Source organism: Andrographis paniculata, unplaced genomic scaffold (genome assembly GCF_009805555.1).
Source record: "Andrographis paniculata isolate CXL003 unplaced genomic scaffold, ASM980555v1 Contig10END, whole genome shotgun sequence".
Classification (NCBI taxonomy): Eukaryota; Viridiplantae; Streptophyta; class Magnoliopsida; order Lamiales; family Acanthaceae; genus Andrographis; species Andrographis paniculata.
The window spans coordinates 629216-656518 of NW_026137380.1; the positions used below are offsets into that span (position 1 = coordinate 629216).

Below are 27303 nucleotides of genomic sequence, written 5' to 3' on the forward strand. Positions count from 1 at the left end.
AAATTTGAAAGAAAAATTTAAATTATAGATAAAAGTATCTAGTTAATGAATTTCACCTGAATTAGTATCCAAAAAATAAAATATTTACTCCAAATCGAGTCAACAAATTGTTGTATTATTTACTTTTTGCTTGTTGCTCATACTATCAATCGAGGAGTGATAACAACGTACATATTACATCGAAACTGCTGTTCATGAGAAACAATATCTCTGCTGACAAAAAAAATCAAACAATAACAAACAATATTAATATAAATTAGTTTAATTTTGAAAAACATTGTCATATACAGTGCAATTCATATTTACTAAAAAGTAATAAATATTATGTTTGAATGGCTAAAAATTATAGACTAATTATATTTTTAGTAAAAAAAAAGTATTAAAATAACACTGATGTAGTTTATAGTAACAATTTATATTTTTTAATATTTAAAATAACAAATTCTTGGTGTATATTTATTTACCATTATTTTAAAATTTTATATTGTTTAATATTTTCCTATGAAATTACTATATTCATGTTCATAAAATATCACGTTTAAATTATTATTAAAAAAAAAATTACCAATCAAGCATGCTATTATTAGGGTGTGTTCTTCTAAAGTTCGATTTTGCTTCTTTTTTTTATTATTTTATTTTTTAAAAGGTAGTTTGAACATAATATTTGTAAAAATATATATATTTTTTAATAAAAAATAGTAGCATGATTACTTAAATGAAAATATTGAATTTGTATAGTTGTAATTTATATTAACTTAACTTTAATATATATTCATGTGCAATCACAATATTATAATAAAATAGAGGAATTTGTTTGGTTGTGTTCTCTATTTTTTTTTTTAATTATTCATCTACAGTTATTAATTTTTTCAAAATATCATATTTTATACTTCATTTGTTGTAACTCAAATTATTTTCTTTATTATTTTCACAATCACACTAAAAAATATTATTTTCTAAAAATAATTATACATTGATGTCTAAATATCCTTAATTTTTACATAAATTACAAACATACAATTAAATATATAATTGATTTATAACTAAAATCAAATAGGAAAATATCAAAACTTCCGCTAATTAATAAATATTATTATTTTTAAATTTACTATAAAATCCAAAATAACTCATTTGGAACAAGTAAGAGGAAGCAGATATATTTGAAATATCATTCCGTCTCAAATACATGCAACATTTCTTTCTTTCTGTCAATATTCTAAAATAAAAAATAATTAAATATATTTAATTTCAACTTTACACTTTATCATATTATATCACTCAAATAAATATATATTTTTCTGTCTTTGTCATATCATTTAATTTAAAAATTATTTTATTTAATATTATCTATTTAAATTTTCGTACTAAATATAAATATTACACGGTATTTCAAATGAGGGAGGACCTATATATTTAAAATTTACATCCAATTCAAAAGAAGATGAGCATATATAAATCATAATAATAATAAAATAATAGTGGTAAATAATTAAAATAAAAAATATAATAATAGTAATAAAAAAGGGTCCCACCACGAGTCCCATTTCCCGAAAGAGATAGCGAGCTGTACTCTTTGTTTCTGACTTTTACTATCGTTTAGGTATTTTGTACTTTATTTATACAAATACATACATACACATATCTCTATCTATCTGTATCTATCCATCTATACACACATCTTACATATACATATAATAATAATAATAATAATATTTTATTAAGAATATAATAATATTTAATATATATTTATTTATACTCTGTGATGATGGTTTTGATTTATTTATTCGTCTCTCTCACCAAAATACACACTCAGTATGTGTACGCATTTATACATCTATATATAGCTTCAACCATCATTTCCTCTTTCCCCTGATTTCTGGTTTTCGCTTTCCCCAATTGTTCCCACTCCGCGCCCCCCCACCCCTTTGCCTTTGCCCTTCGATTTTCAGGTAAGGGATCCATTGCTCGCGTTCGCATTCGCATTCGCATTCGGATTTCGGATTCAGATTCAGCTCTTGCTGCTGCGCTAGCTAGCTAGCTGTTTGTTTGTTTTCCGTTTTAGTGTCAACATCATGAGGAAATGGAAGCTCATGCGTGGATCCGGTTTGTATTATTGGAAATGTTTTGCGATTGATTGTTTGGGCCCTAGCTGTATTTATTAGCTTCACATTTATTAGCTTCATTAAATGAGGTGTTTTAGTGCTGTAGATTCTCGATTGGGTATCTTAGCTTCTCGATTTGGTAACTTTTCCGTGTTGCACTGATGATTTTGTACGATCATACATGGTTTCTTGAGTTTTTCCCTTGCAATTTATGCCTGGTTTTCGGTTTTAGGTTTCTGGTTTTGCATACGCTTATAAAAATCTCTGTGTTTCAATTTGATCTGTATTCTATTGTGTTTATTATTCATGTATTTTTTTTTGCGATGATTACAGAGTTCTGTGAATTTCGGTCTCAAACCGATTTATGATAGATTACGCAAAAATTGTATGTATTTCAATTATGGTAGAGAAGAGTTTGTTAATTATTGGTTTAGACATTATTTGCATTATCGAGCTACAGAACTTTTAGTTCAGAGTATTGACGATGGAGACGAACGAGTGTGTCGTGTGTTGATTGTAGAATCTTCATTAAACATTAGATCGGTTTAGCGTAGATTTTCTGTTCTTCACTGTTCGTCGTTTTATGTAATTCACGAATTCTGGACAACAAGTTCGAGAAAATTATATGTAGAGAACTTTCTGTCCATTACCTTTCTGTATATATATTCAAGTGATTGCAAACAATGATGGTATTCTGTGCTCATGCTATCATAGATTTATCAAAACCTATTTTAGCTACTTCAGAGAAACTTATTTGTGTTTATTTTCCTTGAACGTGCAGTTATTTTAAGGGCTTACTGTTCGCTTTGATGCATCGTGAGCATTGGCCATCTGGAGTGTAAGTTCAAGCGCTCCTTGTCTCTGAGACTCAGCACCTGCACACACAGCACAAATTTGAAAAATGGGCCACAGCGTTGCTAATGAGAGTGAAGATGGAGTGCTCTCTGCTGATTCGCCTGTGAGTAATGATGGTGACAATTTCGGTGGAAGTTCTAATGGTGGGATTGTCTTAAAGAAAGGCCCATGGACATCTGCTGAGGATGCGATCTTGGTTGAATATGTGAAGAAACATGGTGAAGGCAATTGGAATGCTGTTCAGAAACACACCGGGTTGTTGCGTTGTGGTAAAAGCTGCCGTCTGCGATGGGCTAACCATTTAAGGCCAAATCTGAAGAAAGGAGCATTTACAACGGAAGAAGAAAGACTGATAATTGAACTTCATGCTAAGATGGGAAATAAATGGGCTCGAATGGCTGCACATGTAAGTTAAAATTGCATATACTCACACTTGTGTTGATTCATTTACTTAAAGTTCATTTGCCTTATAATAATTTTATATATATATATATATATATACCTCACGATGTAAGTGTACATGCTAGAATAATTTGAAGTACGTAGATGGTGTATATAATTCAGTAATCTTTTCCGAGTATACAGGCTAGATAGAGCTGAATTATTATTATGTGAGGATAGAATCTTCAACAGATTATTAGCTGCATTGAATTGATTACAAAAAGATGCTCCTTTTCATTTGATAGCCAATGGTATTTGCCTTTTGAGATGTAGGAGTTTATTATTGCTACACTTTTACTTCTTGTCTAGCCATCATAATATTTACTCACACTATGATCTTCTTCATCTTAGTTGCCGGGACGTACAGACAATGAGATCAAGAACTACTGGAATACAAGAATAAAAAGACGTCAACGTGCTGGCTTACCTCTTTATCCTCCTGAACTATGCATGCAAACCCTTCCCGAGAGCCAACAAGTCCGCGATTCCCCTGGAATGTACGGTGGAGATACAGGGTGTCAAGACATCTTGCAAAGTGATGGTTATAAGGCGTCCGATTTCATGTTTGATGGCTTAAACATGCTACCATGCCCACCAGAGTTTGCAGATATTCCTCCCGGCAGCAATTCTCTGATAAACGGTTTTGGTTGCCCTCAGTTTCACTGTTTTGTTCCCCAAACACTAAGGTCACAGAAATGCATAAACCCCCCTGATGAAGCCATGCCAGACTACATGGAAGGTGCTGCTAATAATAGAGCGCCGTCGTTTAACAGCGTGTGCAACGAGAAATACGAGGATAAAGTGTCTCAACCCCCCTTGGGTCTTTACTCCTTGTATGATATTGATCACACTGACAAGCTGTTGCCTCTCGGTGCAGATCAGGATGGTCAGTTTATGTCAAATGGTATTTTCTCTGCTTCTAAGCACATTTCCAGTGCCGAGAAGTTTGAGCTCCCTTCACTCCAATATCAAGAAACTGGTTTAGGTTTCTGGGATCCTCCACCAGAATCAGTGGATTCCTTTATCCAGTCTTCTATAGGTGGGCAACTCCCAACAGATTGTTCTTCTCCTCGAACCAGTGGCCTATTAGAAGACTTAGTTTACGAGGCAAAGGCTCTAAGTAATTCGCAGAATCAAGTTTCCGACAAGGTTCCTTCTTCCATTGGTGCTGGTACAGCAGACAGTTGTGCCGCCGTGTTCAAAGGTTATCTTGATCCTACTTCCCCACAGTGTAATTCATTCGGATCAATGTTCGGCGAATGCATCCCTGCCCATGGAGTTGGAAGTACAATAAAAGAAAAGATGCCCTGTAAGTGTTAAATTATTTATATATCAAATAGCATCTGTTAGATAATTACGTCAAATCGAGGATAAAACCTCTCTTTGCCCGGTTTGTGGATGTGTCCTTTTATAGGCTCACCACCATGCGGAGATTAAATGCCGGGATGGTAGTCACTTAATGCAGGTCATAAATCACCGGATAAATTTCTTTTATGAGAAAGGCAGATTGTGGTAGAACAGAATATTTGTTTGGAAATTAAGATAGCAATCACCATCATTATTATCTTTCTTATCTTCATGTTAACCTGCATTGACACTCTCCAAGGATTTACAAAATTCTCTAGATTTAACTTTCTTCATTCTTTGATTGAATACAAAATCTCTTGTGTGAAATTATGTGCCTTTTTCTCTGTTATCGATTCCTGAAAGATATATGCATTCATTACTTATTTAAATTACCAAATTACTTGTCATCCATGCTTTCTACAATGTATTTACAGTGATTATTGTGTTGTTTGCAAGGTCTTGGATATTCTTAGTTTGCCCTGTTCTTGGCCGGACATTATAGCTGTCATCAAGTCCATCTTTTTGCTGTTTCAGCTTGTGTGTCCGACCATGAACTGAATCTAAAGAACTCTTTATATGTTAGTCGTGGATACCGATCCCATGAATATGAGATTGAGACTAGTTGGAGGGGTAGGTACTACCGGGTAGGGAACATCACTGGATGGGCAATAATCATTCAGTTAAACGACGCGGTAGACAATACCGTATGGCCTTAAAGAAAATTGAATTGATCATTAGTCTCATTCGAGTTTTCCATGCCTTCCTAAATTGTTCTGTTAGGCATAATGTTTCCCCATGTTTTTGGTCTTTTTACTAATGGTTTCGAATTTCATTCTTTCCGATTGCTCGTGGGCTTTATATCGAATTTCATCTATTTATTTATTTTGTTGTTGTGGTTGTGTCCCCTCCCCTGCAGCTGTGAAATCAGAAGTTGGTGATCAAGGATGGATCCTGGACAGCAGCAGCAAACATAAAGAAAATTTGAACCAGTTGGTGTGTTCGAGACCAGATGCCGTACTAGGATCGTCCTGGCTTGCATCGAAGCAAGATCCGGATCCTATTGCAGCATTCATCAGCGACGATTTTGGGAATGATCTAAACATGTGTGGGGGAACTTGTTCTGTGTCCACTTCCACCTTGACCACCTCTTCTTCGAGCTGGGGCCTCGGCCTCGGCTCCTGCACCTGGAATAACATGCCCGCCGTCTGCCAAATGTCCGATCGCCCGACGTCGTAACTCAAGTTGCATCATCATCATCATCATCCCCAGGTTGTTGCCACTATTTCTTCTTTTTTTGGTTTTTGGTTTTTGGATGAGAAGAACACAGAGAGAGAGAGAGAGAGAGAGAGAGAGAGAGAGAGAGAGACATAGAAAGAGTAGAGTGTTCTGGAGGCGTATTTGATTGAAGATGAGGATTTCTATCAGCTCTGGTATTTGCACTCCATCCTACACTGGCTGGCTGGATGTTGGACTATTATTTTGTTTACATGCATTCTTATTGAAATTCTGATGCCTTTTAGATTATTATTATTATTATTGGATTAGTGAATTTGGTGTTATATTAAGAGGGTAAATAGTAAAAATAGTGCATTTTCATATAATTTTGTATGAATTGCTTCATGAAAATCTCTAATTTAGAAAAATAAATAAATTGTGATATAAGTATGGATGTGCTAGTTTGGAGATTTCAATTTAATAATAAAAATTTTGAATTTGAGTATAATCTAATACAAATAATAAGATGATATTTAGAATGTAAAATTAACTTTTAATATAATATAAAAAATAAATTTAATATTTTTTAGGGAAATAAACTTGATGAATAATACTCCCTCGAAGGGAATGAAGTAAAAACAAACACTCCCGTATGTATAAGTATTTGTTCTTTTTAATTTTTCAAATCAAAATCAATACTATTCATATTTCTAATAAAAATATATTTTTTTTTTTTCACAAAATATTTCATTAGAATAATATTAAAAAAATAATAATAAATTAATATTTTATATCAAATCAATTTCAAATTACAGGTAAACAAATTTTAATATTTTAAATAAAAATTTAAATTTTTATTAATATATTGAATAAATTATTATTATTATTATTATAAATTGAAAACAAAAATGGAAGTATCCCTCAATCCTCATTGATGTGTTGTGTCTTGATCGACGACAATGTGCCATTCCTTCTCCATGGGAGCCACTGCTCCTCCGCTCATCATCGCCCATCGCCCCTCTCTTCCACTGCCGCCTCGATTCTTTCGAATTCCATTCTCCGGGGAACCGCATCATCACCTTCGATTGGCCTCTGCTACTTGCAGCCACACGGATGTGAGTTCTATGTTTTTATTGAATTTAGGTTTCGTATGCAATTGTTTCGAATTTCGAATTACGAAACCCTAATTTTGGATATTCACCTGTTGCTGCATTAGATTCGCTGTGATTTTGTTACCTGTGTTGTTACAATGTGTGCTGTAATTGATTTGTCTCAAGGGTCCATCGTTTGATATATGCTGCTGCATGTTCATGACAAATCCTCAGTAATATGCGCCCTTATCTAATACACTTAATCACTTGAATGGTAGATACCGGAACCGTCGGGTATTGGGAGCAGTTCTAGGGCTGAAAACCAAGGTATTCTTTAGATTATGGGGTGGAAATGCATCTGATGATTGATCATGTTTGCGCCGCTTGAATTTGCAGTTCCTTCTTCCTAAAAGATTTTCATTCTCTTCCTGTTAGGTTCAGTTGGGAAGGACGACAAAAGTTCTCACTCAAACTCATCGAATGAGTACTTAATCGATTTCTTCGAGCATTTTATTGAATCTGTGTTCTGAATGTGTTGATATGAATAATTAAAGTATTTTCATTAGTGATGGATCGCTCTTTTCGTTCAGAAGCTAATTTCTGATTCTTGTATTCGGAGCTTAACAGGATATTGGACAAATTGAAGAGATACGGTGTCTCGGGAGTTTTGTCCTATGGTTTACTTAACACAGCTTACTATCTTACCACTTTTTTAGTCGTTTGGTGAGTGATGTTCTTTCCTTGTCCTGTTGATGAAACTGATTGATTTTCTTCCAAGTTTAAAAGTTCTTCTATTGCATCTGATAGAAAAACACCGACAATCAATTTCAAGTCGGTTGATGAGTACAAGATGTTGCTTAATTTATTCTTCTCGTGTTCTTGATAGGTTCTATGTTGCGCCTGCACCGGGGAGAGTGGGTTATTTGGCTGCTGTCAAAAGGTAAAACATATCCTTTTATATACTTGTTTGGAGTTAAAAGTATTCCCGGAAAAGAAACAGGTGTCTTTCATTTTCAGGTTTCTTAAGATAATGGCTATGGTGTGGGCAGGAAGCCAAGTGACTAAGCTTGTGCGGGCTGGAGGGTGAGATGCTGTAACCATACATTTGGCATCTAGATAGGGTTAGTTTCAGGTTTTTGTTTTAGTTTTTAGTTTTCTTCGATTCATGATTGCAATAAACATAACATTAGTAGGTTAGGCGGCGTTCAAAGATGCAGAAAATAAGCTATGACAATTTCCTTGGCCCGATGCAATCTTTTCTGTCACACCCTCTTTATAAGTTCATAGCCATCTTTAAAATCATTGCCTTAAGTATAACTACCTTGTGTATTTTAATAGTAATTTTTTCGACACATTTCAAATTAAAACATGTGCTGTGTAGATTACTATCATATATTTATCTGTATTATTGAGTGCATATATTAGAAATGTCGCAATAAGCTATGCCCGTATTAGTTTTGAAACACGATGATTTTGTCATATCAAAGTAGCGCCTTGTAAATTTGTGGGTAACCTTTAGAAATTACGAGTGTTTCTAGCAGGGCGGTGGCACTTGCACCTTTTGTAGACAGGGGATTGTCGTGGTTCGGCGCCAAGTTCGGGTTTGAGTCCCAAGGGAAGGTACCGTAGAATGCATTGAATTGACACACCACCGTCCGACAGCTGAAATCCAATGAATTTGTTTGTCTTGATATGTTCTTTGAGGTTGTTAAGAGTCGATTGATTTGTTATGCAATGCAGGCGTTTATGGCGATTGCCGGGATTTGTTTTGGATTGGCGTTCTTGATGTTTCTTGGGGTGACCATTCTCTCGGCGTAAATCGTCAGCGAATGCAGCCGTTGCTGTCCACCGGAGCAGCCGAGCCGATCCGAGCAAGCTGCGGCAATGCTTCGGAGAGACTAATGTTTCTGAAAAAGTGTTTTATGTGTTTTTGTTGTTCGTAGGTTGTGTGAGAGAATTGGATTTGAATCCAAAGAATAACGGCTTTGTTAGCCCGACACTAATTTTCATTTTTAATTGCAAATTCCTAAAAATAATGATAAACAATCTAAAATATTTTTTATAAAAGTAAAAAAAGTCAAAAAATTCAAATATTTACAAAAACTTAAAATATGTCCAAAAATCAATTTATTTAAAAAAAATTAAACGGAGTCAACTGTTTCTTGGGGTGATTTGATTTGTTTTTACTATTTGTAATTATTATTTTTTTCGAAAAATATTAATCTCAATATTTATGTTTTATTTTTTATATTATATTAAAAATTAATTTTATATTTAAAATATCAACACTTTCAATCCATATTATATTAAATAATGATTCAAATTTGAGTTTTTACAATTTAAATAAAAACTTTCAAACAAATATATCCGATTAAATGAGAATATTTTCTTCATGATAATTTAAAATGACAGTAGAATGACACATAAAATGTTAGTAATTTTTTTTAAAAATAAAATAATACTATATTTCCTTCAACATTTAATTCACTACTAATTTTGGTAAAATTAATTTTTTTATTAAATTTAGTCTATTACTAATTTCAATAAAATTAAATTTTGAATATTTAACTATTATTCTTTATTCAACTTTTACTTATTTAAAATCTATAATGACCGCTACTTTTATTATATTATCATTAGCTATTAATTAAAATTTAAAAAATACTCTCAATATATTTTTACTTTGATCATTTTTTAATAATTTTTTTTTAAAAAAAATAAAATAAAATACCTCCCATAAGATCCAAATAGAATAAATTAAAAGAAATTTTAAAGTAAACTTTTGATTTATTAATTTGAAGAGAAAATAAAACATTGAATAGTAATAAGATGAAATTAAGTACTACAATACAACATACCATTTGTTTCATACAATCACTAATTATTGAGTATTTTTTTAAAAAAAAATCAAGGCTATAAAATCAAAAATATTTTGAAATTCACATAATCAAAATTATAATACACTACCAACATGGTATGTGAAATATAATTTTTACATTACATTTTCATGATTTAATCTAAACATCTATATATAAAAATTCAAACTTGAAATACAATGAATCTTATAATTTAGGAATAAAATTGTAAGAATTATATCCACAATAGATTAATTTAATTACTTTACCTGTTTAAGAAATTAATTTAGAAATTGCATTTGTTAATTGTGCAAATAAGGGACCAAATTAAGTCTTTAATTAATAATTAAACTTTCAAATAAGTAAGATACATAATAATCTTATAGTACTAATAATAAGTGGCTTTCCAACTCAAATTTTCTTTGTTTGAAAATATTATTTCATAATTATGTATGTAAATTATGCATAAATCAATTTACTAATTAAATCAAATTAGGAATAATTCACATTAAATTTCCCATTCAATACTTGCACTATAATCTCCTCCATTTGCAATTTTTTTTCCTAATGTTTCAAAATTGGCAATGATTTTAATTCTATATAAATACTTATATATATAAATATATATAAAAAGATAAATACAAATTTATTAAGTTAATTGCATAAATATAATCGTTACTACTTTAATTAATTGCTAAGTAAGCTCTTTCTTTCTTTTTTTTAAAAGAAATTCAAACTTACCTTCGAAATACATGTTCAACTATGATTTAAATTATGTTTTTGTACATATAAAATAAATAAATCACATCTAAAACATATTTATCTTTTAAAATTATATATATAATATAATATTCCCTCCGTCCCAATACATAGTCTTGTTTACTATTTTTGTCCGTCCCAAAATAATAGTCTCATTTCCATAAATAATCATATCACTGTAAAACTACCCTTACTTTTTCATTATTATTATACAATTGTCACTCCTTTTTACACTAATACACTCACAAGGGCAAAAAAGTCTTTTACCTGTACTTTTTACCTTCTCGTGCCGAACACAACCCAGACTATAGTTATGGGACGGAGGGAGTATATATTTTCCAATCAAAATTAATAACTCAAACAACTTATATACTACTAAATTAAATAAAAATTAATGATTTGCTAGTGATCGATAATTTTTTTTTTATTTTTATAAAAAAAGATAGATATTTTTCCTATGTAATAAATATAAATAATTAAACGATTCAAAATTATCAAATCGAAATGTCCCTAATGACTAGAGAGAGCGGAAATAGTAACAATAGAAAGATGATAAATAAATTTATTTTTATTAGGAATAGTTTTATAAAAATAAAAATAAGTAATAATTGAAAAAAAAAAATATATAGATATATATATTTAAAACATTGTAAATTAAAAATAATAACAAAAAATTGAAACACATAATAAAACAATTATTTTATTTCAAGAACCCTAAAACCTTAATTAGATGTCCTAATCAAATCCAATAAACACACAGACACAGAGATACATGTGTACGGACGTATATAGAAGGTATAGATACATAAATATCTGCATGCAAATACACATATATATATACATACATACATACATACATATATACATATAGAGAGAGAAAGAGATGAGAGAGAGAGAGAGAGAGGACATCCATAATTAATTTATTACATATAAAGTCCAGTTGATTTTCTGTTAATTAAAACCTTTCCTTAATCCTTCCAAAAAAATATTTCCTTATTAATATATTGATTACTAATTATCCTCTTATTTATACCCCAATTTTCTTCCTCTTCCTTACTCATTCTAAATCCCCAAATTCCTCCATGGCCGCCACCACCACCGCCGCCGCCGAACCTTCTCAAGCCTCCAGCATTTCCGCCGCCTCCCAAAAATCCAAGCTCTCTTCAATGGCGGCCGCCGCCCAAATCCCCACCGCCGCCGCCGTCGGATTGAATCTGCAGCTCGCCGCCAGTCACGGCGGCGATCCGCCGGAAGATCCCGGCGACGAGCCAAAACTGGAGCTTCACTTATTCAATTCCTCCACCGCCGCCGCCGCCGCGGAATCTTCGTCGAATAATGACGGCGGTAGTAAGGCGGCGGGCGGCGGCGCCACCGATCAGGCGGCGAAGACGTTTGTGTGTAGCTTCTGCAAAAGGGAATTTTCGACGTCTCAGGCGCTCGGCGGCCACCAAAATGCTCACAAACAGGAGCGGGCGCTGGCGAAGAGCCGCCACACCATGGCGGCGGCGGAAATAGCCGCGCCGCCGCCGTACCCTTACTACCCCTACTCGACCTACTCACCTTACTACCGATCTTCCTTAGGTTTCAGGGCAGACTCTATGATTCACAGACCATTCCCATGGTCGTCTCCACCGCCGTCGCCGGCGTACGGATTCCGGTACGGTCCGGGAAAAATTTTCAGGGGTACTAATTCGATTGATGCAGCGCCGGTGACGGCGCCGGCGACGTACGATAGATTGAGGATGGAGAATTTTCCGCAATTAGGGCTTGAGAGGTATGGAGGAACTCTGAAACTGGGAGTAAACCCTAACCCTAATTCGAGTGACATTGATGCAGGGAAGACGACGACGACGACGATGAAGGGCCATGACGGTAGTAGAAATCAAGGGCTGAGATTGAAAGATGGGGATGATCGGGATGATCCGACGGACCAGGATGGTTCGGGTCTTGATTTGAATCTTAGCCTCTAATATGAATGGATTTTAAATTATGGTTTAGGCTATTTAATTTCTTGTATGTCACAGTTTTATTTTTGCATTTAAATTATCGGAAAAATATTGTCTTTTTTTTATTTATATTGACAATTTTAGTTCATATATTATTAAATAATAATGTTAATCCATTTTATTTATATTTGAATAAATTTTAGTCCTGGATCATATCCATTGTCATACAAATACACTATATTTAGAAAATTATTCATAAAATATGTATATGTTACTCTTAAATTATTAATAAGGTCACTAAATTGAAGAAATTAATTTGCATGATTGTCTTGAGTTAATTTATTCCCTTTGAAATTTGAAATTAGCATTTTTAATTAATTTCAGCAATTAAATCTATTATCGTTTTTAAATCATGCATGGGACAATACACAGTTACTTTTAATGTTGTAAGTTGTAACCATTTTTATTTTTATTTTTTTCAAATTGAATTTTGATATTGCAATAATCATCTCGATATTTGATTTAATGCTATAATTATTTGCAAATTAAAGCCATGATTTTATAATTTAACTAGTGAGTAAATAACGGATGGAAATAAATAAATATACGTAACAATATGGTAAATTCATATCTTGATTTTTTAAATGTTGTGTTTGACTTTGAATTTATATTCCATATTTTTACTGTTCAATTTCTAAAAATATTTTATACAATAAATTCTTTACTATAATATATATATATATATATATTTCCAATTCTCTCCAAAGGCTTACTTTATATCTTCGTATGTCTAAATAAAAAATTTATGTTTTATTTTTTTTTAGTAAGTTTGATCTCAATATATATCATAAATATCATCAACTTACATCTATATCAATAAGGTTATAACAAATTAAAAATTACATGCGGAAAGGATGAAAATAAAAATATATATATTAACTTAAGATGAAGAAAATATTATTTTCTCTCAAAATATCACATTGAAATTTTATTTCAATAAAAACTCAATTCAATTTCAAAAACTCATATAGTAGTAATTATTATAATTATGATGAAAATCATTGTAATTATAATATCTCGTTAATGTGCTCTTCTCAAATTTTACCATAATCATTTTATTGGATTGCTTGTTTGATGAGAAAAAAATAAAATATCAAGTGCAATTTCTTCTATCTTACATATTACGCTTACATTTTTATTTTTTTATTCGTTTCACAGCTCAAAGTAAAATCTTTTAAATTTTAATTAGATTAATTAATTATTTTAAATTTATTTCAAAACTTTTTTGTTTCTATAACTAGCTGAGCTCAAATTCAGCTCAAAAATGGTATGATTGAACTCATTATTAGTAATAATATATTTGTATTATTTTATAAAATAATATAATAAATAAATTTTTATGTCAAAACTTATCTTTATTGGAGTACAATAATCTATGAATAAAATTATATTTATTTAATTCATATATTAAAATCTATATATCATATCTATAAAATTCAAGTCGAAGAAATATACTATAATTTCTCTTAAAATAATAAATTAAAGTTCAAAATTGCTGCAAAGATTTGAAAGATTTTAACATTACTTGTCCGTTTAACACAATTTGAACATATACTTGCCGTTCTTCAAAGTCATTGTAGAGACTTATTCTTTCATCACCTCATACTAAACATATAAAAACAGACAGCTCAGAATTGGCAATAGGTTGTCCAGACAAGTATGTCACAACATCGAAAATCGTCGCAAGTACCTGGCGACTTAGGAGCTCGAAAGAAAACTAGCTTAAATAACAGCAGATTGCATCAAGATGTCGAGCCGGGATCACTGATAACCCCAAGAAAATCATCCTTTATTGTGCCGATACAGAACTGGAAAACAGATCGAAATCAGAATATGCAGGGCGGTCTGAATAGTAAACAAATTGCTAGAATATGATTTCGAAGATATGTTCATCCACTCGTTGATGCTGCAGCATTCGAGGTAAGAGTTCAAAATGCAATAGAATATGTCGATGGATAATAATCTGACAAGAAGGCGAGGATGTGTTGATTATTAAACTGAACATATGTGCTTATAATGATTTCATTTACACACTATTCTATGGGGCTTCATAATCGAGAATAGAGAACACACTGAGGACTTACAATTTCTATAGCATCAACTCTACATCCGATTATCTTCAGCCGGACTTCAGTGTCTTTCTGAATTTTGACCTGTTGAGGATTTGATAACATAATTATCAGTTACTATTATTCCAATATTCAAACCTAAAATCACAATCACCAGGGCAAATAGAACAACAGGAAAGTTTTCTTACAGATCCATCAGAAGTTGTGTAATTCGGTATGTCTCCAGATTGAAACTCCATGTCATTTGGTATCAACTAAATAACCAAAAACAGGAACATCGAAATTAGTCAGGAACATTTGAACACTTTTGACTTCCTCTGCTGAGGAAGGCTTGTTCGAGAGGTTTGATATTGTAACAGCCAAAGGGTGTGTTCTAAAATTTGTTTGAACTTGGCCACTCACATGATTCGACACAAAAACTTGGACGGGTCCAATTTCAGCGAAAAAACCCATCTGCAGCATTTCCAAACCAATAGAAAAATTAACAAAAGAACACAAGAATCGCTCATATTATACCCAATGAAGAAGGTACCTTGTTCACCATTGAAACAGGACCTTCTACAATCTCTCCCTTAAATGGCCGAAACACAACACACTGATACTTCACTGGAAAGGTAACAAAACCCGTTCCATCTCGAATTAAACCTTTCCCAACACTTTCAATTCCCGTTATTGCCACAATGAATCCATGCCGGCCGCTGTAGCAATTTAAATAATCAAAACATGAACAAAGAGTAAGAGCTCTGATCTTTCTTTCCCCAAAAGAGTTAATAGTAGTGTGTTAGCATGATCAACCTGCAAGTGCCTTCAACATCTTTCATGAGCTTGGTCACAAGCTTATCCCGAAGATCACGGCCAAAGTGACGTGGATGAAGCTGCATGTTCCGTTCCAATACTATGTGGAAAAACATTGCTTCTCTTTCCTTCAAGTTTCAGAAACACCTAATTTTACAAATGATTATTCCTGAAACACCCAAAGTAAATCAAGCCATGGGAACAAGTCTTCAGAAAAACCAGACTCTTCAAACTCTATAGCAAGACCGAAATTCAGAAAATCATGAGGTAATATGTATATGTATATGTATTTTTCTCTACATCTTCTCTGCAATTCCGATCACACGAAGAAAAATGCAGAAACAGAAATCGGTCAAGCGACTCACCACTAATGTTTTGAATCAGTACAAAAAAAAATTCAAGAAAAAGAAAAGAAAAGAAAAGAAAAAGAACAAGAACGTGAATCCACTGAGATATATATATATATATATATATAAGAATGCACAAATCCAAGAAAATTAAACTAATAAACTTCAACCATTCGAATCAATACAAAATCAAAAACGTCATCCAATTCAAACCCTAAATACCATCTCAGCTGCCATTGAAAAAAGATATGATAACAACTCACAATTCAAAAAAAGTGTTAAGAATTGATCTTACAAAGCCTCCGATTAACTTGTAGAAGAAGAAAACGATACGACTACCGACGTTAAGAAAGGAATTTGGGAACTTGAAAGTCACCGGAAAGAAGACAACGGGACGGCTAGGTTGGATTTCTGGCGGAAGCCAAGAAATTGATTTGGGGAAACATAAAAGGATTATATAAAATATAATATTGAAAATATATATAATTAAAATACTCCTACCCTTGAATACGGGCTAACCCGCCCGCCGTTCTGACCCGCGACCCAAATTATGGGCCCATTTAACCCGCCCGCTTAATAGGATGCTCAAATGCTCTATTGATCATCACCGAACTTCGTTCCAATTCCCTCATCAGCAAACCTTCTCCCGCAAACCCTAGGATGGTGGAGGCAGGCAGGCCGGCAGTCGCTATGCTTTAGAGAAGAAGAGGAAGGAGGACGTCGGAGGTGATGAAATTGGATTTGGGAAGAGGAAGGAGAGCTTCGGCGATTGGATTTGGAGAAGAAAAAAAAGAAAAGCGTCGTCGGCGATTGAAATTGGATTCGGGGAAGAAGAGGTAGGAGAACAACTGGATTTGTGGAAGAAGAGAAAGGAGAGCGTCGGCAATGCGATGAAACTGGATTTGGAGAAGAAAAGGAATGAGCCAATGCTGGATTTGAGAGAAGAGAGAGAAGAAGTGAGCGAGGCGCTGGGATTGCCCGTCACCTGCACCACACCCCCGTCGATTTTTAGTCGAAATTTTAATTCGAAAAGAAGGTCACAGAGGAGAGAGAAAGCTTGGACAGACAGGAGATGGGCTTCTATTATTGAGCCATTGTTCGTGCTCATAGTTCTAAACATATTACTCCAAATTTTTTTTAATGGTATATTATAAATTAATATAATATTGTTTACTGATCAGGTTTTATGCGTGATTTTATTATTTTTAATTTTTTAAAAAAATATTAAATTTTTATTTATTTTATTACATTAAAATATAATTTTAAATTTAAAATATACATCAATTTGTATATTTATATCACATTAAACAACTATTTTAATTTAAAATTTTACTATTCAAAATCAAAAATCAAAACTAAAACCTGAGAAGTAAACACACTAAGATGATTTTTTTTTTTAAGTAAAAAAAGACACAACTATTTACATACTTAATTTATTAAAATTTTTATTTTATTTCATTAACTAATATATATATTTTTCAAAATACTCATATTTTATGTTATAAGCAACAATATACTAATATTTTTTCTGTATGTCTGGTCACATTTATTTTATTTGAATATAATATATTGTAAATTAAAAAATTATTTGTAATATTAAATAGATAGTACAATTAAAAAAATAAATACTTTATTATAGATATATAAAAAATAAAAATAAAAAATAGATCGTTAAGTGAAATATATATATATATATATATACTTAAAGATGGTTTAAAGAGAAACTCCAAATTCTCATCGCCATCTATCACTAAATTATTTATTATTAAAATGATTAAATTTGAAATTAAAGGTGAAAATTGAATTTAATACATGTTGAATTTATTTGAAAGTCACTAATATAATTGTGTTAACAACATCAAAAAATACTTCAATATTTTATATTGAATAATTTAAACTATTTTCAATAAATAAATAAATATATATGCTCTCTGTCCCATATATTTTGGGTGTGTTACTGTAGATACGATAATTTAGGTAAGAAATGTATTAGTAGAAATAATTGTTATTTAGTAAAAATAATTATAGATAAAGATAAAGATAAATAAATAATTTAATTAAGATTTAAAAAATTATAAAATTCAAAACTTAAAATATAATTAAAGTAGATAATCATAGTTCCCAAAAAAAAAATAATAATAACAAGTTATATAGGACGGACGAAAATAAAAAATAAAAACAAATTATATGGGACAAAAAGAATATTATATTAATACTATGTTGAACAAACCCAATATTGCAAAGAGTAAAGTTGTCTAAACTAGTATTCCTTTTGTCCCATTATATATTTTATTGATTAGTGAAATTGTGTAAGAATTTTTGATATTTTTATTTTTAATTTTACGTATAAAATAATTGTATATGTAATACTCCATTCGTCCCAAAAGTAAATATCCATTTACTTTTTGCACGTAGTTTTAGAAATATTAGTATTATATTGAGATATAGTATAAATAAAATAGAAATGACTAAAATAATATAGTATATGCAATACTCTTATTAGTATGTGTCATATAAATATAATGATATTTGTGTAATACATTGTAAGTTGTAGAGGTATTTATAATGTTAGATAGATAGTACAGTTACTTAAAAAAAATGGATAATTTGTTATGGAACGGACTAAAATGGAAAAATGGATAATTTGTCATGGACGAAGGGAGTAATATATTTGTAATTCAGATAAAAGATAAAAATATTTTTGATATTAATGTATAATTGCTTTTACTAAATATTTTGAAATAAGAGTTAAAAAAAATGTACTTTGAGTTTCTACCGCGTGTGTATATATATATATACTTTAATTGTATATGTTTATATATATATATTTTAGATTTTCTATTTTTCATCAAATCTTTTAAAAATATTAAATTAAATATATATTTAATTTTTATATTCTAATATCTCTTTATATGAAGTCAAATAATTATTTGCTTTATTATGTAAAAAATAATTTAGTGGTGTAAAATGAATTTGTATATATATAAATTTTTTATTATATTTGATTAACAAAAATATATTTGTATTATTTATCTCATAAAACATTATACTATTATTTAAACTAAATTCCAAATAAAAAACACAAATTTCAAACTAAATACAAACAAATCCTAAATAAATGCGTATTACTTAGGGCACGGCGAGTCCGTACATTACATTGCCTCCGCTGATCTCTCCGACGGTCAGACCAATGAGAAGAAAGGACCAGACCAGAGTCCGTAGAGTTGCACGCCATGCTTTATAAGTTGTACTCAAAGAAAAAATGGAGACTGAAGAGCCAGTTTCGAAACCCTCATGGTTAAATCACGCACGACGACTCCTCGAGACTAAATTTCAAGGAATTCCACGGCGTTCCGGATCTGAATCGAGGAATCCATCTGTCTGATCGTTAGAGAAATTTCAACTGGGTTAGGGTTTCCGGTGCTCGTTTCCGTCAGATTTCTGCTTCGCTGCGAATACTTTTTTGCGCCATGAGGAAGAAGCTCGGCACTCGTTTCCCAGCAGTAAGTTTCATCTCTATACAAAAAGTTTTATGCTTCTTGGATTGTGTAAAGATTGTTTCCAATTTCCCTTCTTTTTGTGGTTTCATTAAGTCCGCCATACAGCTTGAATCGATGAATTGAACTCTCGTTCTTAAAATTTTAGGGCTGTTTGTGTTCATAGTGTTCAATTTTGCGTGTATGAGATGATCTGTGTGTTCTTTTTTATGTGTATAAAACATCTCACTCAACAACTATTTTTAAGCTCAGAAATTTGCTATGAACTGTGTTTGTCTGCGTTTTGTAGGGTTTTGGATGTTACATGTTTTGGATTTGAAATTTTTGAATGAAAATAATCTTTAGATGTTACAATTTGAACAGAGAATTGTTTTGACTAGAAAATCTGTTAAATGAAAATTAGATGTAAATTATAATCTTTTGGTGGAGGATGGAGGAAAAACAATTACGAAATTGAACTCTTTTAAGTTTCTTGAATTGGTTTGTGCCAATCTTTTGGGGGTGCAGTGCGATTCAAGGAAAGAACTGTTCTATCTTTTTACTAGGACTTATCTTTTATATTTCTGTAAATTTCTATACATTTAGAACATTGTCGATGAAGCTGGAATGGAATGGAATGTGACAGCTAATTTGTATGCTTTATATGAAAGGAAGTGGGGTGTCTCAAATTGTAAGTTATGTTGTATGGTAAAAAAAGAAGTATTTGTTCATAAATCACATTTATTAGATGTCGGCACACATTTTGGTAGCTTGTGCTGTCGGCAAGACATCAGCGACGAGTATGTTTGAAGAATATTAAGAGTAACATCGGAATATGGAATATGGAAAGGGACTTTGAATGAGTTATAACGGTTTACGCCAAAATGTTTCCTTATACAAATGTGCTCACAAGTTAGTTTGGGATAAAATTATGGTGTGATGTTGTTTGTGTTTTGAAGTTTTTGATGTTTTGAGTTGTTTTGGATTTGATCATTTTTTAAGTGGAAAATAATGGTGTGTTTACTTTGTGATTTTTAATTTTTTGGTTTGAATAGTAGGTTGGATGTGATGTTTTGAGAGATGATATAGAGTATTATTATTATAGCGAATCGTAATGATTGTATAGTAAAGAAAAAAAAAAAGAAAAAACAAAATCTCAAAGAAGTAAAACAAATGCATTGAAAACACGAGCAAATGCACCCGATTCTTTGCCAATCATAGTGGAAGTAAAACAAAAAAGTAGTTAGATGGCAGCATGAAACCTGATTGTGGTTTTGTCTATTTGAATTTTTTCTGAATTTAATGCAAAAAATATCAGTAATTTGTCGTTAGCTGTAATGATATTTTGTTATCAAATGAAGCTTCTTGAGTGTAGGCTGATCTTAGCAACATAAATTTGCAATCTTAATCCGGACGAGGAAGGCCTTTTGTGAAATGGCTATTATCCACTCATGACAACTGGATTTCATGCTTTTTTCTTTTTTGCCAGGCACGGATAAAAAAGATCATGCAGGCTGATGAAGATGTCGGGAAGATCGCCATGGCAGTGCCTGTTTTAGTCTGTATGTATATTAAAAAGTTTACCGGGCTATCAATTTTCATTACGTGCCATAGAATCTTAATGAAATTGCTCTCGTCTGGTTGTGCAGCGAAGGCTTTGGAATTATTTCTTCAAGATCTTTGCGACCGTACTTACGACATAACTGTGCAGAGAGGAGCAAAGACTGTTAATTCGCTGCACTTGTGAGTGAAAGTTTATTTACTTCATCGACTTGTTAATGGCGCCGGATATAAATCATGGTTTGAGAAGATGAATTTGTCAATTGAGACCATCTTAGGTCAAAAACTAGTTGATCTTGTATAGTATCAAATAATGCCTAAAAGTTGATCGAATATAAGGATTGATCCAAGTTGTTCTGTGTACGACAAGCCTGAAAATGAAAATATGCTTTAGCCGATAATTGCACTTCATGTTAATGTAAAATTCTCGACATTCTCTATGCAGAAAACATTGTGTGCATAGCTACAAATTGTTCGACTTTCTCAAAGAAGTTGTCAGCGAAGTCCCCGACTACAGTCATTCTGATTCAGCCGCCGACTTGAAAAGAAGGTGATCGATCTTCTGAGGTTTTTTGCCATTTAATAGTTTTTCACAAATTCACTCTACTCTCGATTTTCCAGGAAAGTCGCAGCCCACGAATCGAACGACAGCGACGAAGAGTCCAAAAGAAACAGCGTCGTAAGACTCACATCGCTAAATCTATAGCTTGTCTTTGTCATGACCTGTGATTCAACTCGACGATTATCTTTTTTCCTATCCCTTACAGCACGAAGCAGGTCCGGCGAGTAGCAGTGCGAGGGGGAGGGGAAGAGGCCGAGGAAGAGGGCGCGGCCGACCCAGCCGAGCAGCCGAAAGAGAATTCGCTCGTCTCGAAGCTGAATCCGCCGCTACCACCGTCGAGCCCGCAATCAAACCAGACCCCGACCCAGAAAGGACGTCGAATGACATCTCCGAGCCGCACCAACCTCCGAAAGATGACAAAGATAACAACGCCATCGGAGAACCCAAAACACCAAATCTCGATCTCAATTCTGGATCGGGCGAAACTTCAGCGAAAACAGCGCCAGCCCCGTCAGCTGACGCAAAAGTCGACGACCGCCCGAGCCTCTCTGAAATCGACGGGATGGCCATCGACCCCGTTCATTTGGCGCCGGTTCGATCGAGTTTAGATGAAATTGAGGAAAACTACGATGAAGAAGAAGAGTGATTCGACGGGCCATAGGTCGAGGTTTGCTTATAAACATGTTAGAATAGCCTTAAGCTTAAACTCCGCTACCGTTTGTGTTTGTTGTGCATTACGAGTAGTTGCCCGAGCCCGGGAACTCGTCGATTGTGTATGATTGTCGCAACATTGTGTGTTTTAGCCTCGGAAAATTTTTATTTCCACCCGGCCGTCTTATCGGATGTGCCCGGTGGAATTGTACAATATGATTGTTGTTGTCGTCGTATATGTCTGAGTAAATATGTTAAACTATAGAGTCGAGCATCGGGCAGAATTCAGCACTGTACTGATAATACGTCGTTTATTATTATCCAATTTTTTAGGAAAATCTCTAAAATTAGAATGAAAATTAAGCTAGTGAAATACTAATTTAGAAATCATTTTGGTCCTTACCTTATTTATGAAATTGAAATTTATTTTGTTGTTATCCAACGTAACAGAATTGAATTGATTGCTTTTATTTATTACAATAATGTTTTATATACTATATTTTGAAAAATAGTGGGTTCAAAATGTGTAACGCATGCCAGATTTGCAAATGAATTCAGTACTGCCGTTTCCCGCCAAACGAAAATATTGAAATCGAATCACCGTCGATCTCCGGCGTCCGTTTTGGAATGTGCAGGCGGAGGCAATGATTGCTCTTATCGGCGATAATTACTTCGAATCCTGATATGAAACCGTTTTGATACGTTTTTCTTTTTTTGGTTGAATTGCGGGAGGTTTTCTGTCCAATCGCCTCGATTGCGTAGCTATGTCAGTTGCCGGTGCGAACACTTCGTCGCCACTCTCGCTGTCGAAATCCGGCGCCACCACTTGCGGTTCTCTTCTCCGCGAACTCCAGGTCAATTTCGAAGAGTATATGATCTTATTTTTATTTTATTTTATTTTGTGAATGGATTTGTATGAATGGTTGCTGCGATTGAATTAGGTGTTTGCGAAGTAGGTTTTGCTGTCGTTTTCATTCGGTGAAATGCGGCCGTAATCCATTCGATGTTTGTATTTAAAGATTGGGTGAAAAGATTATCACCGTAGGCACAACCATTTTCACCTTTCTTATTGATATTTTCGAGTTCATATAAATGAAGATATGTGCTTTGATGGAAAAAGACCACCTTGATTATGGAAGTCTAATTTCTTCAATTGGATAGATATTCATTTTTGTTAGTAAATCTATTACAACAGGCAATCTGGGACGAGATTGGAGAGACTGATGTTGAAAGGGATAAGATGCTTCTTCAGTTGGAGCAGGAGTGCCTTGACATATATCGAAAGAAAGTGGAAAGAAGTAGACGGTACAAAGCTGAGTTGCACCAATCATTCTCAGAGTATGAAGCCGAAATCACTCATCTTACTTCGGCTCTTGGAGAGCGAGTTTCTGTGCCTCGGGTTTGCTCATCTTTACTCCTTTCGTTGTTATTGTATTGATTCTCATTGTCGTTACGAGAAATTTGTTGCTGCGCTTTTAAGTCGTTGTTTGCTATCCATCTTTTTCTTGCATTTGTTTCTGCAACTCAAAGACAGTGCTTTTCCTCTGTACATATTTAGCAGTATAGAATTTAACTCATTTGAAATTTATATCTGCATTTTGATGTCATTTTGTTGACTTCTTATTTATTCCTTTTGTATATCAGTATGACAGAGTGAAAGGAAATATCAAGCAGCAAATATCTGTAATAAGCCCTACCTTGGAGAGTCTGCGGCTAAAGAAACAGCAGAGAGTAAAGGAGATGTCTGATATTGAATTCCAGATTGCACGAATCCGATCAGAAATAGCAGGCAGTGATCACATTTTGGATCACAATGATATTCATGTGGATGAATCGGACCTAACAACCAAGAAGTTGGGGGAAATGAAATCGAACCTTCTGGAACTTCAGTCCGAAAGGGTATAATCATATCTATAGTATTTCTTTGACTCGTTTCGGCTCTCACCTTTTTGCCTAACAATTAACTTTTTCCTTTGCAGAATCTGCGACTGCAGAAGGTCAACGGACATATTAGTGCAATCTATGAGCTCTCAGCTGTCATGTCACTAGATTTTAAGAAGATAGTTAGTGAGATTCACCCGAGTTTTGTTGACAGTTGCTCTGGTCATTCAAAGAGTATAAGCAATGAAACACTAGCTAGATTAACTAGTGAAATGAATTCACTGAAGCAAGAGAAACAGCAGCGATTATTGAAGGTACTCTTGTTAATCTCCTTCATTATTAAATTTTATAACAAGGAATTTAATATGTGATGCAGTCTCATTAGCCTTAATGTTCTTGTTATCTTGTAGGCAACATTGCCAATGTTAGTTTTATGTATTTTACCAATTATGGCTTGATTATCTGTATTTTAATCTTGATAACTCAGACTGTCCTCTTTTTTTAATGTTTGAAGCTCAAACATAGCAGTTGCACAATCAACATCTGCGAAATGGAATCTGTAACTGCAGTTGGTTGTTGCCATTTTGAGTTTACTTGCTTACCATATTGCTGCCCTGCATAGGTGAAAGAGCTTGGGCAGATTCTTCAAGATCTTTGGACACTCTTGGATACGCCTGTTGACGAGCAACGAAGATTTCATCATGTCACACACTTCATTGCGTCTAATGCTGATTCAGTAATGAGCCCTGGATCTCTATCTATTGATGTCATTGAGCAGGTAGACCTTTCGGTAGCACTTAATGTTGCAAGTGATTGTGTTTTATATGTTAAGTGCCATGCTTTAATTTCTTCCCACTGCAATTTTGATATGTTGCAGACTGAAGCTGAAGTTGAGCGCTTGAATACTTTGAAAGCAAGTAAGATGAAGGAGCTTATATTTAAGAGACAGTCTGAACTTGAAGGGATATATAAAGGGGTTCATATGGAGGTTGATAGTGATAAAGCACAGCAGATTCTCTCATCGCTAGTAGAATCTGGTCTGGTTTGGTTCCTTTTATTTCATATGCATCTCTGCCAATGATAATTACTTGTTTGTCATCATCTTCCATAATCGATTTTGATGGAGCTAGGCTAACATTTCTATATACATCTGTGTATGCTACTTGCTACAGGATCGTTTTACGCTTTTTCATTATCTTGTGTTCTGTTGATACATTCTTTTATAATAATCTTAAACCGTGGTCTACTTTTTGGACACCTCATTCTTCTTTTCCTTTTATGCTCTAAGGCGAGTGAAATATTGTTGCTTTAGATGTTTCTCATGATTAAGTGATAAGAGAGATCCATGACATGCCAAGCAAATTTAAGCACATGGATTTGCAGCTAACTGAAAGTTTCCATTTCATTAATAACGTGGTAGATTAAGCGTAGCCATTTGGTGCAAATTTTTGTATCCGAGTCATCATTGAGTTTATGTCCAAGCTATATACATGGCAAGTATAATGTTCTCAAAACCAATGTAAGGATTGTGAAAGTCCCCCCTTGTTTTTGAGACTTCTTGTGTCACTTCATTCATGCTGCATGTATTTAGGCTAAGTGACCTTTCTAATAATATTGTATATACAAAGAGAGTAGGAGCTCAATTTGTATAATCTTGATTTTAATGAGGTGAAAGCCTTTCAAGAAGCTTAAAAATGGAATGGAACCACACTTGTATGTTAATCATTGTGATATTTTCTTGGTGGTGATTTAATCGGTTCGTTGTGCAACTGCAGGTAATATTGATCTTTCTGATCTGTTATTGAGCATGGATGATCAAATTACAAAGGCTAAAGAGCAGGCTCAAAGTAGAAAGGATATATTGGATAAGGTGGAGAAGTGGAGGCATGCATCCGAAGAAGAAAGCTGGCTTGAGGAGTATGAAAGAGTAATAATTTCTGTCTAGTACATTTCTTCATTCTTACTATCTGAAAAAACCTTTCGATTGCCTGTTTCGAACAGTTTGTTGCTTCTTAGTCGTTAGTTCTTTACATTTTTACTAGACATTGTAATGAATCATCCTATCACGGACACATCTTCTTTTGTTAGCGTTGAAACATTGGGACACTGATGGCATTGATGTGTTCGATCTTGGCCAATTACCTCTATAATTGTTTGATGATAGAAATTTATCCACTTGAATTGACTTGTGTTGATGATTTTGGTCTCTGCCAGGATGAAAACCGATACAGTGCTGGAAGAGGAGTGCACAAGAATTTAAAACGTGCAGAGAAAGCTCGGATTTTAGTCAGCAAAATACCATGTGAGCTTTTGATTCTTTGTTCTTAAATACTAAAATTTACTCAATTGTCTCTACTACATTGTTCTCTGAATTGATTTTGAAAATATGGTGTAGCTCTTGTCGAGAATCTAACCGCAAAAGTGAAGGCGTGGGAACATGACAAAGGAATGCCTTTTCTATACAATAAGGTAATGCAACTTTGTGTTTGCTTACGAAATTTCAGACTGCGATTTGATCTTGCTCTTACAAAATCTCACATCAAAATCTTTCGAATCCCAGGCTCCTTTGCTGCAGATGCTGGAGGAATTCACCATTTCCAGGCAAGAGAAAGAAGAAGAGAAGCGACGATCACGAGTATGCTCCATTGTTTTCTCCATTTCTGTGTGCTTTTAGACTCCAGTCTCCAGCTAATTAGCAGCTGCACAAATTCAAAAGATGATCAATGTAACACACTCAGCAATTCATATTTTTGTAGGAACAAAAGAAGCTACAAGATCAATTAGCTGCAGAACAAGAATCACTCTTTGGCTCAAGGCCAGCTTTCAAGAAACCACTGGGACACAGCCCATTTCCCAACTCAGTAGGAACTCCAAACAGTCGTCGTGTGGGAACACCATCTCGTCCTGCAATCTCTACTGGAAAAGACAGACGAGACAACAGTAAGTCGGGAGGCGTAATTCCCATTAACTATGTGGCTCTCCCCAAGGATGATAGAGTCAAGTAAGTAAACTGCAATGCTCACCATGCTCCCCTTCATGTTGGTGGTATATAGCTGGCGACTCCTGATGCCTAATTCCCTGATAATCGATTCTAACTCTACCTGATATTCTTTGTCATGAACCTTATATAGCACAAGTATATGCAAAGTGAGTCTACATACAATCGAATGGATGATTTCTTAGGCTTGAGACGATGCAACGATCATAGAATAAATATGAAACACAATCTGTCTGATACCATTTCTTCTTGTCCATATGTGTTTCGGTTTTCTTATACATTCATGCTCGATT

The 27303-nt window shown here is 33.4% G+C and overlaps 6 protein-coding genes across 13 annotated transcripts; 5 read left to right on the forward strand and 1 right to left on the reverse strand.

The window, feature by feature from the left end:
- The first annotated feature begins 1853 nt into the window (after nt 1-1853).
- LOC127239254 (transcription factor MYB33) lies at nt 1854-6249 on the forward strand. Of its 2 annotated transcripts, none has more exons than XM_051257434.1 (4): nt 1854-1949; nt 2884-3363; nt 3750-4707; nt 5662-6249. In XM_051257434.1, the coding sequence occupies exons 2-4, from the start codon at nt 3004-3006 to the stop codon at nt 5979-5981; spliced, it is 1638 nt and encodes a 545-aa protein (XP_051113391.1). In that variant the 5' UTR covers nt 1854-1949; nt 2884-3003; the 3' UTR covers nt 5982-6249. The 2 variants fall into 2 exon arrangements, with proteins under 2 accessions (XP_051113391.1, XP_051113315.1); XM_051257358.1 differs by having other exon boundaries at nt 1869-2103.
- Nucleotides 6250-6859: 610 nt separating this feature from the next.
- On the forward strand, nt 6860-9104 carry LOC127239464 (uncharacterized). Of its 3 annotated transcripts, none has more exons than XM_051257801.1 (8): nt 6860-7075; nt 7330-7378; nt 7493-7535; nt 7679-7774; nt 7938-7991; nt 8069-8134; nt 8590-8671; nt 8792-9104. In XM_051257801.1, exons 1-8 carry the CDS (start codon nt 6920-6922, stop codon nt 8867-8869), a joined length of 624 nt encoding a protein of 207 aa, XP_051113758.1. In that variant the 5' UTR covers nt 6860-6919; the 3' UTR covers nt 8870-9104. The 3 variants fall into 3 exon arrangements, with proteins under 3 accessions (XP_051113758.1, XP_051113629.1, XP_051113703.1); XM_051257672.1 differs by having other exon boundaries at nt 6867-7075; nt 7487-7535; nt 8792-9102; XM_051257746.1 differs by having other exon boundaries at nt 6870-7075; nt 7487-7535; nt 8593-8671; nt 8792-9101.
- Nucleotides 9105-11783: 2679 nt separating this feature from the next.
- LOC127239392 (zinc finger protein JAGGED-like) lies at nt 11784-12574 on the forward strand. Its single transcript, XM_051257550.1, has 2 exons — nt 11784-12439; nt 12502-12574. The coding sequence occupies exons 1-2, from the start codon at nt 11832-11834 to the stop codon at nt 12533-12535; spliced, it is 642 nt and encodes a 213-aa protein (XP_051113507.1). The 5' UTR covers nt 11784-11831; the 3' UTR covers nt 12536-12574.
- Nucleotides 12575-14163: 1589 nt separating this feature from the next.
- LOC127246151 (DNA-directed RNA polymerase II subunit RPB7) lies at nt 14164-16940 on the reverse strand. Of its 5 annotated transcripts, none has more exons than XM_051267407.1 (7): nt 16384-16940; nt 15536-15704; nt 15273-15438; nt 15143-15193; nt 14929-14994; nt 14756-14824; nt 14164-14479 (listed from the first exon to the last, which is right to left on the reverse strand). In XM_051267407.1, exons 2-7 carry the CDS (start codon nt 15649-15651, stop codon nt 14414-14416), a joined length of 534 nt encoding a protein of 177 aa, XP_051123364.1. In that variant the 5' UTR covers nt 15652-15704; nt 16384-16940; the 3' UTR covers nt 14164-14413. The 5 variants fall into 5 exon arrangements, with proteins under 5 accessions (XP_051123364.1, XP_051123358.1, XP_051123385.1 ...); XM_051267401.1 differs by lacking the exon at nt 16384-16940 and adding an exon at nt 16178-16345; XM_051267428.1 differs by lacking the exon at nt 16384-16940 and adding an exon at nt 16178-16337 and having other exon boundaries at nt 15536-15663.
- A 2095-nt stretch (nt 16941-19035) lies between these two features.
- LOC127246414 (uncharacterized) lies at nt 19036-22469 on the forward strand. Its single transcript, XM_051267798.1, has 6 exons — nt 19036-19385; nt 20848-20920; nt 21008-21101; nt 21364-21468; nt 21540-21597; nt 21686-22469. Exons 1-6 carry the CDS (start codon nt 19353-19355, stop codon nt 22124-22126), a joined length of 804 nt encoding a protein of 267 aa, XP_051123755.1. The 5' UTR covers nt 19036-19352; the 3' UTR covers nt 22127-22469.
- A 205-nt stretch (nt 22470-22674) lies between these two features.
- On the forward strand, nt 22675-27294 carry LOC127246259 (65-kDa microtubule-associated protein 5). The gene is made up of 11 exons (XM_051267522.1): nt 22675-22985; nt 23327-23530; nt 23776-24030; nt 24111-24326; nt 24635-24790; nt 24890-25049; nt 25788-25939; nt 26227-26314; nt 26408-26481; nt 26573-26647; nt 26769-27294. The coding sequence occupies exons 1-11, from the start codon at nt 22896-22898 to the stop codon at nt 27015-27017; spliced, it is 1719 nt and encodes a 572-aa protein (XP_051123479.1). The 5' UTR covers nt 22675-22895; the 3' UTR covers nt 27018-27294.
- Nucleotides 27295-27303: the final 9 nt, after the last annotated feature.